The sequence below is a fragment of the Stylophora pistillata genome, chromosome 3 (genome assembly GCF_964205215.1).
Source record: "Stylophora pistillata chromosome 3, jaStyPist1.2, whole genome shotgun sequence".
NCBI lineage: Eukaryota > Metazoa > Cnidaria > Anthozoa > Scleractinia > Pocilloporidae > Stylophora > Stylophora pistillata.
Genome location: NC_142521.1, coordinates 44,954,508 through 44,966,769, shown reverse-complemented (window position 1 = coordinate 44,966,769; position 12,262 = coordinate 44,954,508). Strand labels below are relative to the sequence as shown.

Below are 12,262 nucleotides of genomic sequence, written 5' to 3'. Positions count from 1 at the left end.
CTCCTCAGAGGTGAGGTTCTCTCCAGGCTCTTTCAGTGAGTAAACAATATGGCGTTCGACAAAACATGGGTAGTACTGATCGCTGGTTGTGGTGTTTTGGGGCTGGCTGTGTGGGGTGGACTTAATGCAATGACTCTAAAGATGATTCTCTTATGGATGTTTATCGGCTTTGGGTTTTTGACCTTCCTTATGCATTTGTTTGGCTCACCAATTAGTATTTTGTTGGGCAAATTTTTCCGTAGTTCTTCGGACGATCAACAGACCAGTCAAGGTATACTACGTGTATTAAACGTGAAGATCTGTTTGTGAGATTAGCTATCTCAAGAACGGTTTGCCAACAATGTGTGCTCATGGTTAAGTTTCATTGTATGCCAGAAAAACATCTCTAATTACAGGCTGTATTCGTGGCATAGCTAATGCCAAGAATATTTTTTGTTGTTGCTCATTTGTCAGGCGTTTAAATCGTAATTAATGCGTCTTTATACTCCGGCAAAGTTGTTTCCTTAAACTAACTGAATCACCCCAACAATTAGTGTGATTCCTTTGAAATACAGGTAATAGCCTCAATAATTCTTTTACTGAAATCATGATTAGATGACCATCTGCTTTTTGCGTTTGTTCTTGTTTTCTTCAGTAAAATATACCGACGCAGAATTGAAAGAAAGAAGGCAAAGAGCGTTGCAAATGAAACAATTTCTGCAAGATAATAAGGTAAATTAACGTAAACATAAACAAATAGTGTGGTAGCAGAGGTGTAAAAAAAAAAAAAAAAGAAAAGAAAAACAGTGAGAGAAAACATCACTCTATACCACAGTGGAACATTTCCTATCAACTGACCGCTGAGCTTAATCCATTAATTTATTTTATTACAGTTTCTCCAAATCTAGATTAAATTAAATTACTAAATAGATGCATAAATAAATTCAAAGATTTAAACATCAACAGAATAAATAAATAATGATGATGGAGAGGCAGCATCCAAAAGCGTCCTAGACACCATACGAGGGGCTCCCCAGTAAGATATAATATTAAAAAACATTTATCATAGTATAGAGTTTGATATCTAAGTATTACATTGAATCAAATCTAAAAATTCTAAGTATTACCAAGGAATGAAGTAACTTTATGTTTAAGGCTAGAAATACTAACAGAATCCTTTATATTATTTGGAAGACAGTTCCATTCATTTACAACACAGATAAAAAAGCTATATTTAAAAAATAATTAATATTTGTTCTACTGTGCATGCTGACTAGGTCAAGAGAATCATTCTTCCTTAAATTATAATCTACACTACGATCTTTACAGAAAAGCAACTTATCAGAAATATCCATATCTTAATGCTCATTCGTTAAATTAAATAAAAAAACGACATCCCTGACGTATCTTCTATGAAATAAATTAAGTAATTTTAATTTCTTTAATCTAACATCATAATCCTCATCAGATTTAAGAATAAACTTAGTTGCCCTCCTCTGAATTGCCTCTATTTTATTGATATTGCGTTGTGTATGTGGATTCCAGGTTTCACATGAATACTCGAGCAGGGGTCTGACAAGACTGCAGTGTAATGTTTTCAGTGTAGTGATATCTTTCAAATCTCTACATGTTCTTTTCACCAGACCAAGAATCTTATTAGCCTCAGCACATAGAGAATCTACGTGTGCGTTCCATGATAAATTGGAGCTGGTGAGAAGACCTAAATCCCTATGTATATGTACACTTTCTAAGCTCTGACCGTTTAGGTAATAGTCCCCAACTAAAGGACTCTTTTTCATAGTACTTCTCATGATCTTACATTTCTTTGTGTTTATTTTCATTTTATTATCCTTACACCAATCAGCTATCTTATCCAAGTCACTCTGAAAGGACTTCATGTCATCTGAAGAATTAATAATCCTATATAATTTACTATCATCTGCATATAAGGTGATTGAGCTATCTTTACTTATAACCCCTGGTAGATCATTGATATAAATAATAAAAAATAAAGGTCCCAACAAGGAACCTTGAGGTACTCCAAAGGTAATTGTCAGCCAGTCAGATAATTCCCCTTTTACAATGAAGTCTCTGCTTACGATCAGTGAGATAGTCTTTACACCATTCCAGAAGACGCCCACGGACTCCATACTTAAATAATTTAGTCAAGAGAATATTATGATTCACAAGGTCAAAGGCTTTGGCAAAATCAATAAATACCACATCGACTTGACCACGGTTATGTAGGGCTTTACACCAGTCATGATGTACCAAAAGAAGCTGTGTTGTACAGGATCTACCCCTCAGGAATCCATGATGAGAAGAATGAATAAAATCATTAACTTGATCAAAAATTGCAGCATACACCAATCTTTCTTGACATTTTCCTGTGATGGTTAATAATGAGATACCTCTGTAATGCTCAGCCGGCTCACGGTCGCCGTCCTTGCGAATGGGAGTGATATTTGCATGTTTCCATAATTTAGGGACTTGACTCATCTCAAAAGACAGATTATATAGCATACATAATGGTACTGCAGACATATATGCAGTACCATTATGTACGCTATAGATGTCTGCAGTACAATTTCCTCCTCCTAAACTTGAACAGATTAAACATAGCTTGTAAAATGAAACTTCAGTAGGTAGAAAATTAGAAATAAGCTTTGATAAACTTTTTTTATAACAACTTTATTTGAAATAATAATAATATACATCATATATTATTGTTAAAAAAAGGGTTAAGGAAGGGAGGAACTTAATCATTATTGTAAACTATACCCCAGAAATAAGTATATAATACTTAACAGTTATTCCACGAGTGCACATTGGATATGAGATGATAGATAGCGAACATGTTCCATAGTGCCGCATTGGCTAATCTCGTATCCAACAAGCGCGAGTAGAATAATTTTTTTATTAAAAAAAGCCCCCAAGATATTAGACAAATCTTCTTGACTTTATTTTGTAAGAATCTACAGATAATAGATTATGCGCTTGTGCACAATGCAAAACGTGTCCTTTCATTCACAACACTGAGAAAATATTGGGACCCAAATGATCCATTAAGATCACCGATCACTTCACGTGCACCTCCACCACTGTAATCTGTTGCATAACTTGTACTTATTGCAAAAAGATATACATTGGTGAAACAGGCAGAAGACTAGGTGACCGATTCCGATAGCACCTTCGTGATATGGAAAGGAATGACAGGGACACATCATAACCAGTCGCTAGATGTTTAAATAATTTACCTAATCAGTCTAAGCAACATATGGGAATCTGCGGTCTTTCCTTACACTTAGGTAGCACAGAAAGCCATAAAACTCTTGAACAAAAGCTCATCTTTCAAACCGGCAGTCTAAATCCCACAGGTGTCAACAAATGCTTTTCATTCCACTAATTTATTTGTGTTTTTCTCATTGCCATGTTCCCACCAATAACATAGCTCCATTTTCTGCCTTTAAAAGCACACACAACCCACAATTCCTCTATTCGCTCCGACAAAGGGCTAACGCTCAAAACGTCAGCTTTTATAATCGTTACGGTGGCCAATTTACCATTTCAACTTTATTGATATATTCAAGTTATTTCGTTACCCCCACCAATGCAACCCCAAACAGTTTCTTTAGAAACTATCAGCCTTTATAGATTATGGTATATTGGTTCATATACCATAATGGCTAGGCCAATAAAAAGTCTTGAATTGCATTATCCAATGATCCAGTTTTTAATAATATGGAATATACATATACTCACTGAAAAATTTTTACATACAAGTATTAGTGTAATAAGAACTTGTGGTAAATTGGTATATTCTATAGTGTCCATTATATTAAATTAAATATTCTATTCTATTCTAAATGTACACTTGCATCCACAAAACTAATCATGGGACATTTGAATTGCTCTAGGTGGATATCTACAGAGAGAACATTTTAGAACCAAGGGAAGAGATTCTTATGGCAAAGCGAGAGGAGGAGTTTTACAAGTTTGACAGCAGGTGGAGAGGCAGGGGTCAAAGATTAGGGGTGAGATTTGCTAGTAGAGTTTTACTTAGTTCTTATTAACCAACGGAGCAGGAGGTCTGTATGGGAGAATCTTGACTGAGGTCGCCAGTGCAGACCGAACGCAGTGAAGTCTGTACCAGCGCCCAAGGTCAAGATTCTCCTATACAGACCGACCTAGCTCGCTTAACAAGATGTTTATTATATGGTTGTGTCTTATAATATGCCAATTTTTTATATCCTTTTTACCTTTTTTTCTAGACCGGTCTAGATGCTGGTCTAGATGCCGTTCTAGATACTGGTCTAGATGGGAAAATCTAGACTGCTTTCAATACTGATTTCAATTGATCAAATTTGTGAATTCGGTAGTTCCCGGTCATTGTGAGACACAGCCATATAAAAAATGCATTTAACAGCTGTATTTTGAAAGTTTTTATCAACTCCAATTGTTTTGTGTGTATTTTTAAATACACAAATTAAAATTATAATCAAAGGATGTAGTTAGCGGTTAACAGTATTCAAACATGTTTAAACATGTGTTTTCAGCATGAATCAGACACTAATTAAGACAGTTACTTGGGTGTTATGAAAAAGTACACGACTCTTTTTAACAAAAGTGCTTTGTATTATTGTAAAGAAATAGTAGCTGCCGAGGCTAGGAATGCGTTTGAATAACTTGAACTACTTGCAGAATAAGACATTACGTCTCGAGTATCACATTAGACGCACATATAGAAACTGTAAAAATAAAATAACAGTGCTTTAAGAATCTTGAAATATATTTCACTCTTCGAGCCTCATGGGTCAAAAACAACCTCATGTAAAATGCATTAAAAATGTTTGTATGTTCCCAGAAGTCATGTAAGCCAACATGGGGTAACTTATATTATGTGGTCTTGCGTCACTATCGCGCGGGGGACACGGAAACAATTCCATACGCTCTTAGAGTTCATCAATGAACCTTCTGGTACTTTGTCTATCCAAACACCCTCAGATATTTGCCTCAGCATGGTATCTTTGGAGTAAGACGTGGTAACGTCCATCTCGAATTTCTGCGTTCTACTGTTGTGTTTCTCTTTATATTGCTTCCACAAGACTGACCGCTCTTCCTTTTTGGCCAGTGACTTCATGTGTTCTCTGTCTCTTGTATATGCACTCCTTGACCTTTCTCTGATATAGATATCGCCACACTCTGCACATTTTATCACATAAGTCACACTCTGTCGATCACAAGGTCCTCTCCCACCTTCTCTACACACTGGGCAATCCTCTCTTTCATATTTTCGTGATTTAAATGGATCGGATCTCTGGTGTAACTTTTTAATCGCAACACCAGCTTTCTCTACCGCCTTGATTTTGAAACCTTGGTGCTTTATTTCTTCCTGGTACCTCCTCTGTAGCTGTGACTTCGGAGTTGCTTGTACAAATATTACCGCTTCGTTTCTACCCTTCTTGTACCAGTTGTTTCTCTCTTCATCACCATCACCCTTTGTATTATTGTGCTTGAGGCAAAAAGTCGCTTTTTTTATTATTATTATTATTATTATTGAAAAGTGTTGAATTACTTGAGGTTGATCCCTTTAAGACTAAGTGACAATGAATGTTCTCAAAAATTTCATCTTACTTGATCAGAGGAGACATGTAGAAGAACAAGCTGAAGATGACTTTTTGTCCCAAGAGTTTTTGCTTCATGAAGATCCCAGCTCAGAAGAATTAGGAACAGACACAGAAGAGAGTCCACGTAATGATGATACTTCAAACATCACTGAATTTGGAACTGACCACAAGTGCATGTCTAGAAAAGAAGAGAATGAGACAAATTCTGTGCGTCAAAGGAGACACAGACAGAGCTGTGAGGTAATCTATGTTTTTATTGTTTCCAACATACCACATGAAGAAGAGTAACTTTAGCCCTTCACACCCCATCAACAGTATGCATATTCTTAATAATTTTCTCCATGGATTTCCTAAAGTGCTGACAAGGACCAACACTCAGGGTCTTAAAATAATTGAGAAGAATTTGCTACCTTTCTATAACCTCAAGAAATGGTTAGATATTCTAGTCTTCTCGGATAGGGACGAATAAATGGAGGTCCCGTCTCCTGCAGGGTTGGGGTAGGAGACGTTAATCTCCCACACACGAGATTACTGTGTGATGGATGTCCTCCCCTGGGGTGGGATGGGCGGGATATTGGGCGCACTTAATTTGGAGCCTCGCTCTGTTGTGCGACCCTCACCACACTCTGGTGAAAGTGATTAAATAAGGAGAATTTGTGTAACAATCAAGAGCTTCTTTTGTTGGCAGTCATTTCCTTTAGGCTCTTTGATCATTGTGGGTAGTGATTCAGAGAATTTATAGGACAAATTTGTGGTCTTATTGCACAAATGCACATACAGTTTATAATTGTGCACATTTACAGTGTAGTTACAATTGAATGACTCCATTTAATTTATAACAATCCTACCCAAGACTCTAAGTATTTTTTTGCAAAAATGCATGCATTTGTGTAGTTGCAATGTGCATATAGTTCGTGGGTATCATTTGTGGGTTGCATTTTTCTTTTATTTACACACAGCATTAGGTGCACATGTGATAACTGAAAAAAAATGATATTGATAATTTCCTTTACTTTATTGCAGTTACCCGAAGAGCCAGATCCCAAGGAGAAAGGGGTAAAAGCATACTAAGTTTTTACCTGAAGATTTTCATCAGCGAAGATGACTGGCTGATCAGTAATGTTATTTTAATTTTATCAGGTAATAACTGTGGCTCTTCGTTGTCCCGATGGAACTGTTAAGAAGAGGAGATTTACGGTGGAGTCCCAAATTAAGGTAAGCATTTCATGACAACCTCTTAGATTTTTGTTCGTAGATTGTGATAAACTTGTTAACTGAGACTCATTACGCGGGTTCCTCACACCCGTCAAATAAAAAAAGGTCGATAATAGGTTTACAGGACATTTTTCACTTTTGGTATTCATCGGAATATCCTTCTTGCGTCTTCGCTAATTTTCGGAGGTTGTCGAATGCATCTCGGAAATTTGGATGTTATGGTAAATCACACACATTTGAGTCGATCTACCAAGATTTCTGTAGACTACGAACAGCAGTGCTTTCAATAAGACCTGGCACCCGCCGGAGCTCCGGCGGCTATTCTGTTGCGAGTCGCCGGGTATATTTCACCGCGCTCAAGTCGCAGTCAGCACGCTAAGTCGCAATCAAGTCGCTCTCCGGCGGGTGTTGTACCGAGGTAGCCACCTATTTCAAATCTTATTGAAAGCACTGCGAACAGTTCTCCCTTTTGAAACCTTTGCGCGAGTTAAAAAATACCAGTAAAGAAAAATTGATGTTTGCGCGCGGCGGGGAGCTCTCGGCAGCTCCACGATAGAAGCACTTTTTTTTACATATTTTTTTTGACTCGCGCGACGCACTTAGCTGAAACGGAGAGACTGCGTGTAGTCTACGATTTCTCCTTGCTGGCTGCCTTTCTATAGGTTACCCATTCAAAGCGCTAATTGCAGGACGCCATAACTTTCTTATAGGATTTCGAGACGAGATGTGTATCCCTTAACTTGCAAAGGTCACAGAGTTCTTTTTCCACAGCCTGTTACAGGCCCTGAGTGACAGTCGAGACGAACAAAAGAACGACGACAGTTGTTGCGAGAGGCTCGCACAGGTTAACTTACCTGAATGAGCAAATGTATACCTGTAATATAAGATTTCAAAAGGGTTTTTGTTACAGCGATGGGTAGCAGAGTCGTCCGCTAACAGGTGCAGGCAGGGTCTACACTAACTTTTCAACTTACTAGCCAAGTGGCATGTGACATCTTAGATGTTACGACAATTTCAATTTGTTTACTAGCCAAACTGGCCAGTGGAAATTGAAAACCACTGGCTAAAACTGAATTTTTGCTAGTCTGTGGCTAGTGGGCTACCGTTAGTGTCGAGCCCTGAAGTGTGTCCCGTTTTGGTCCGAGATTTGACCGTTTTTATGTATATAACTTGTTTCTTCTTAACTTGTTACTCTTTTGTCTACAGGTGCTGTTTACATATGCTGATTGGCTGGGTTATTCGCCCTCTTGTCATGCTATATTAACGACGTACCCAAGAAAACAGTTATCTGAAGTAGAAAAAACTCTTTGCGAAGCTGGGTTAACTCATGATACAGCACTGGTGCTGGAAGAAATATAAAACAATGATCATAGTAGTTAGGGAGCAATCTTATCTAGGAGATCTGAAAGATACTACCACAGGACATCTTGCGTCGGATTGTGCATTAGCGGACCCAGGGGGGAGGATGTAGGGGGGTCCTGACTCCCCTCTCTGTGAGTTTATTTTAAAGTACTTCTCTGACACTAAACTTTACAAATAGGGGATTGCGTGACTTTTATTTTATCATCAAAAGAAATCAAATGCGCTCTTTTCCTCACTCGCATGTCAACCGAGCCTCTTAGTCCTTTCACTTTTACCTCTTCACTTGCTGTCAGTCTGCTGGAGCACGAGGCACAATGATTTTAAACTAATCGAGGATGTAGGGACCTATTAATTAAAGGTAGTTTCGGTTTACTAAATGAAATATTCACGACCTTGTGAGACAAATTTTACCCTGCATTTTTAATTATTGGGGCGTTGAATAAGAAAGATCCCCCTTTACAGGACTCGTTATTTGACACCTTAGCAAAATCTCCCCCGATGTTTGTTCGATAGAATGACGATGGTTTTTGTTAATCACATTTACTTTCAATTTCCTGTGTTTTAAATATATTATTAAACAAGTGCGTAGTTGATTGATGCTAGAACTATTTCTTAAGAAATGCCAGCTTAGTTGACTCCATAAAAGGATACTGTTCATCGCGTAGGTGCTGAGTGGAAGAACTACAGTCGACGACAAAATTGTTGACACATTGATCTTTTTAACCTCCTATTACTTCAACTTTATCTCTTTTGCCCTCGTCGAGTTAACCTATTCGCCCCCTTCCCCCGTCCAAAACAATGTTGTATGATCGTGATTCCATGAACTTTTTAGCCGACATTGATTAAGGGAAGGGATATGTTAATGAATTTAAGTGAGGTAGAAACAGGAATGTTATTCTTGCCATTAATAGTACTCTTCAAAGATGATGTGTTAACTAATTTGAAGCTGATGGTAGGTCTTCATTAAGTTAAAGCAAACAACTCTTTGGCTCGCATAAACAATGATAGGCTGTTCCATAAGACCAACCAATGAACAAAGGCTATACAAAACCGATCATATGTTTTAAGAATGTGCCTACTCGCTAATTCTCCGGCAGCAAACTAGTGTACATTACATTATACTTTTGAGGATAATCTTAATACTTTTCAATGCTCAAATGTGAGGATTTATGTGTCTATTTGATTGACGTTCAATACTAAGATGCGCGCTCGCGATCTGTGTATTTGACAGGTGCAAATCAGCTTGTCATGTAGTGCTCGGGGTTCTGCGGAACATTTTGACAATACCTGCCCTAAATTCTGGCATCCTTATGGCATATACAACAGGATTTGCCAAGGAATTAGCGCCAGCTAAAGCCGCTAGTGTCATTTCTATGTGAAAGAAGGACCCTTGAGTGTACCAGCGTAAGAGAACACCTTCATGTCAATATTCAACTATTCTGACAGCTGTAACTGGAAGCCACGTCAGCAAAGATGCAAGCGTTGCAATTAATATGGTGGCGGTCAGTTTTCTCTCTCTGTCGGTTGCACCATGATGTTGAGGATTGGGACTGAATCGAACTTTGATGAAAATGGAAATATAAGAGACACAAATCAAAATTAGGGGAAGTGACCAAAATGACACCAAGGTAATTGTTGAGAATGATATCGCAAGATGAGAATTTCCTTGTGTTCTGTATAAAACAACTTGAACAGTTTCCCTCGATGAAGTTAGAAACCAAATAGCGGCAACTGTCATTCCGTAAACCCTTCTCTTAATCACGCGATGTTCAAAGGGAAAGATTGTAGCATGCATTCTTTCTAAAGAAATAACAGCGAGATTTACAAGAGAGGTTATGGGAAACAAATTAGCCAATGGATAAACCGTGTCAGTTCGCTTCCATAAATCACAATAGCGCCCCAGAAGATGATTAGCAATCACAGGACCCGAAACTGCTCCAGTCAAGAGATCGACTATGGCCATATGGATGATCAAGTATGTACCCGGGCGCTGCAGATGGCGCTGCATCACAAACACAATAATGGTGAAGAAATTTAGGATGACAATGGCCAGACATCCAGTGATAGTAGCAACAAGCCATGGAATGCACTCCGAGGAACCACTCAGGTTGACATACGAAGTATTATTACTAGTTTCCATGGCCATTCAAGAACTGCGAACATATTCCAAATAACAAGAAAAAAAAATAATCAATTTTCGGACAGAAAAAAAAATTTTGCATGCCTTTGAGAGTTCTTATTTTCTAAGACTGAGTTTTAACAAGCTATGTTGCTTCGCGCGGCTCATATTTTTGTTGTTGTTGCAGGAGATGCAGAGTCCAAAAGCTTCGCAAAATCCTTTACATTCGTCTGTTTGGAAACCTTTTTTCGTTTTATGATGGGTCGAGGTGATTATCTATCTACGTGGGAATGTGAAAATGACCGTAGGCATCACGAAAGGTGCCAAATGTTGACGAAAACCGTCTGCTTCCAATGCGCGGGTTCTTGCTGAATTCCGTAATAAATTCTTACACCTTCCGTTCCATTTCGTTTCACACAGCCTCGTTATAGTAGAGTCTCAAAGCTTAAAAAATGTTAAAGAATTTTATGTTTGCAACCTTCTCTCGCTCTATGATGGGCCGAGGTGGACATGCTAGCCGAAGATATCCTGTAAGTTACGTAAATTTAAGAAAATCATTTATTTACACTTCGCGGCAACGTTTCGTCCATGACATTTTCCGTTTCCATTTCTGTATCTCCTACAACAACAACAAAAATGTGAGCAGCGCGAAGCAACATGCCCCCTGAGCGACCTGGTTCTGGCTCGGCCATCCCAAGCATTCATTCTGACCCCAGTATTAGCAAAGTCGCGTATTGTTTTCATTCATTTTTAACTCCCTCGCGGGGACGTTTACAATACACACAACAACGGGAAATATTTTATAGCAGCTGGGATTGAACACCACCAAAAACTTTTACGGATAGATATAAGAAAAACATAAAACATACCCTTATCTGTTGAGGTTAAGAGAATGTCCCCTTTCCTTTAGTGATCTCCAAATTTCTCAAAATGCTTTTAGCAGCATTTTATTCTCACAGGCACTTTTTGATCACGTCAAGTACGACTCTGTCTCACACACAGAGCTAGCTACTAGATCCTATTCTTATATTAGCTATGGTCTCACTTGAATTTCCGGTCATTGTCGGTTCTTATCTATTGGTTCAGCTTACATTTGTCAACATCACCGCGCCCTATTCGTCACACAACTGATGATATCAAACCGTTTCCGTCAGAGGATGCAGCAACCCTAAGATGAACGAATTTCGAATTCAATTCAAAATGGTCTGCTGATGCCAGCTAGACTAATATTTTATTCATAACTTTTTCCTTCTTCGATTATATCAACAAAAGTTGGTTCCAATTTGTTAATTAAACGACGCCGGAGGCGGTTCATTTAACAAATCTTCGATTACAATCCTCTCTTTCTTGCTGTTATTTTAGTTTTCTTATCAGAAAAAGCGATTGATAGTGTTGTAACCAGAGAAACGGACCAGTTCGAATAAACGAATGAGAAATATTTAAAAAGCAATCCACGCTAAACACAACACTCATCATAAGCACGTGTTGCGCCAAGTACATGCGCATTAGAAACTCAAAAAGCCCTATGACGTAACAAGACCCTATGATACAACAACTACTGACCTCTCAGAGCCAATTCATCATCGACATTCAGACATCATATTGGTTTCGAACGAACACGAAAAGTATAGATTATATAATTCTTTGATAAATTCAAACAAAAGGAGATTAACCGTTTACAAAATGCTTTCCCTACTGATCCCTCCTGGCGGGTAAATTCAATCAGTTATAGACGCCTTTTACTGCTGGTGGTGGAATGACTTCCTGCTCGAACCTTCTTTCCGCTTCCGTGGTTGTATTTAAAAGCGATTGCAAGCGTTACCTTATATGGACTTTGATGTGTAGGGGGGAAACCCGAAGGAAATTGGTCAGTAGAACTTAGCTCTCAGAATCAATTTGCGCTGCTCTTGCCTCATGAGAAGACACAAATGGCTTGCACTGTAAGTATCCCGGAGAGCTC

General features: G+C 38.4%; 1 protein-coding gene and 1 pseudogene across 2 annotated transcripts; one reads left to right on the top strand and one right to left on the bottom strand.

Annotated features, from left to right (window-relative positions):
• Positions 1–31: 31 nt before the first annotated feature.
• LOC111345340 (UBX domain-containing protein 8) lies at positions 32–8,765 on the top strand. Of its 2 annotated transcripts, none has more exons than XM_088752072.1 (7): positions 32–271; positions 638–711; positions 3,897–4,013; positions 5,622–5,846; positions 6,630–6,662; positions 6,747–6,821; positions 8,028–8,765. In XM_088752072.1, the coding sequence occupies exons 1-7, from the start codon at positions 49–51 to the stop codon at positions 8,178–8,180; spliced, it is 900 nt and encodes a 299-aa protein (XP_088608198.1). In that variant the 5' UTR covers positions 32–48; the 3' UTR covers positions 8,181–8,765. The 2 variants fall into 2 exon arrangements, with proteins under 2 accessions (XP_088608198.1, XP_088608197.1); XM_088752071.1 differs by having other exon boundaries at positions 635–711.
• On the bottom strand, positions 8,363–10,421 carry LOC111345336 (pinopsin-like; annotated as a pseudogene).
• Between the last annotated feature and the right edge of the window lie 1,841 nt (positions 10,422–12,262).

What these genes read in the sequence shown, in the direction of transcription:
- LOC111345340 (XM_088752071.1), top strand. Translation starts at nt 49, where the DNA reads ATGGCGTTCGACAAAACATGGGTAGTACTGATCGCTGGTTGTGGTGTT. An exon ending in GCAGGGGTCAAAGATTAGGG is followed by an intron (nt 4,014 to 5,621) that starts GTGAGATTTGCT and finishes TTACTTGATCAG; the next exon opens with AGGAGACATGTAGAAGAACA. An exon ending in CGGTGGAGTCCCAAATTAAG is followed by an intron (nt 6,822 to 8,027) that starts GTAAGCATTTCA and finishes TTTTGTCTACAG; the next exon opens with GTGCTGTTTACATATGCTGA.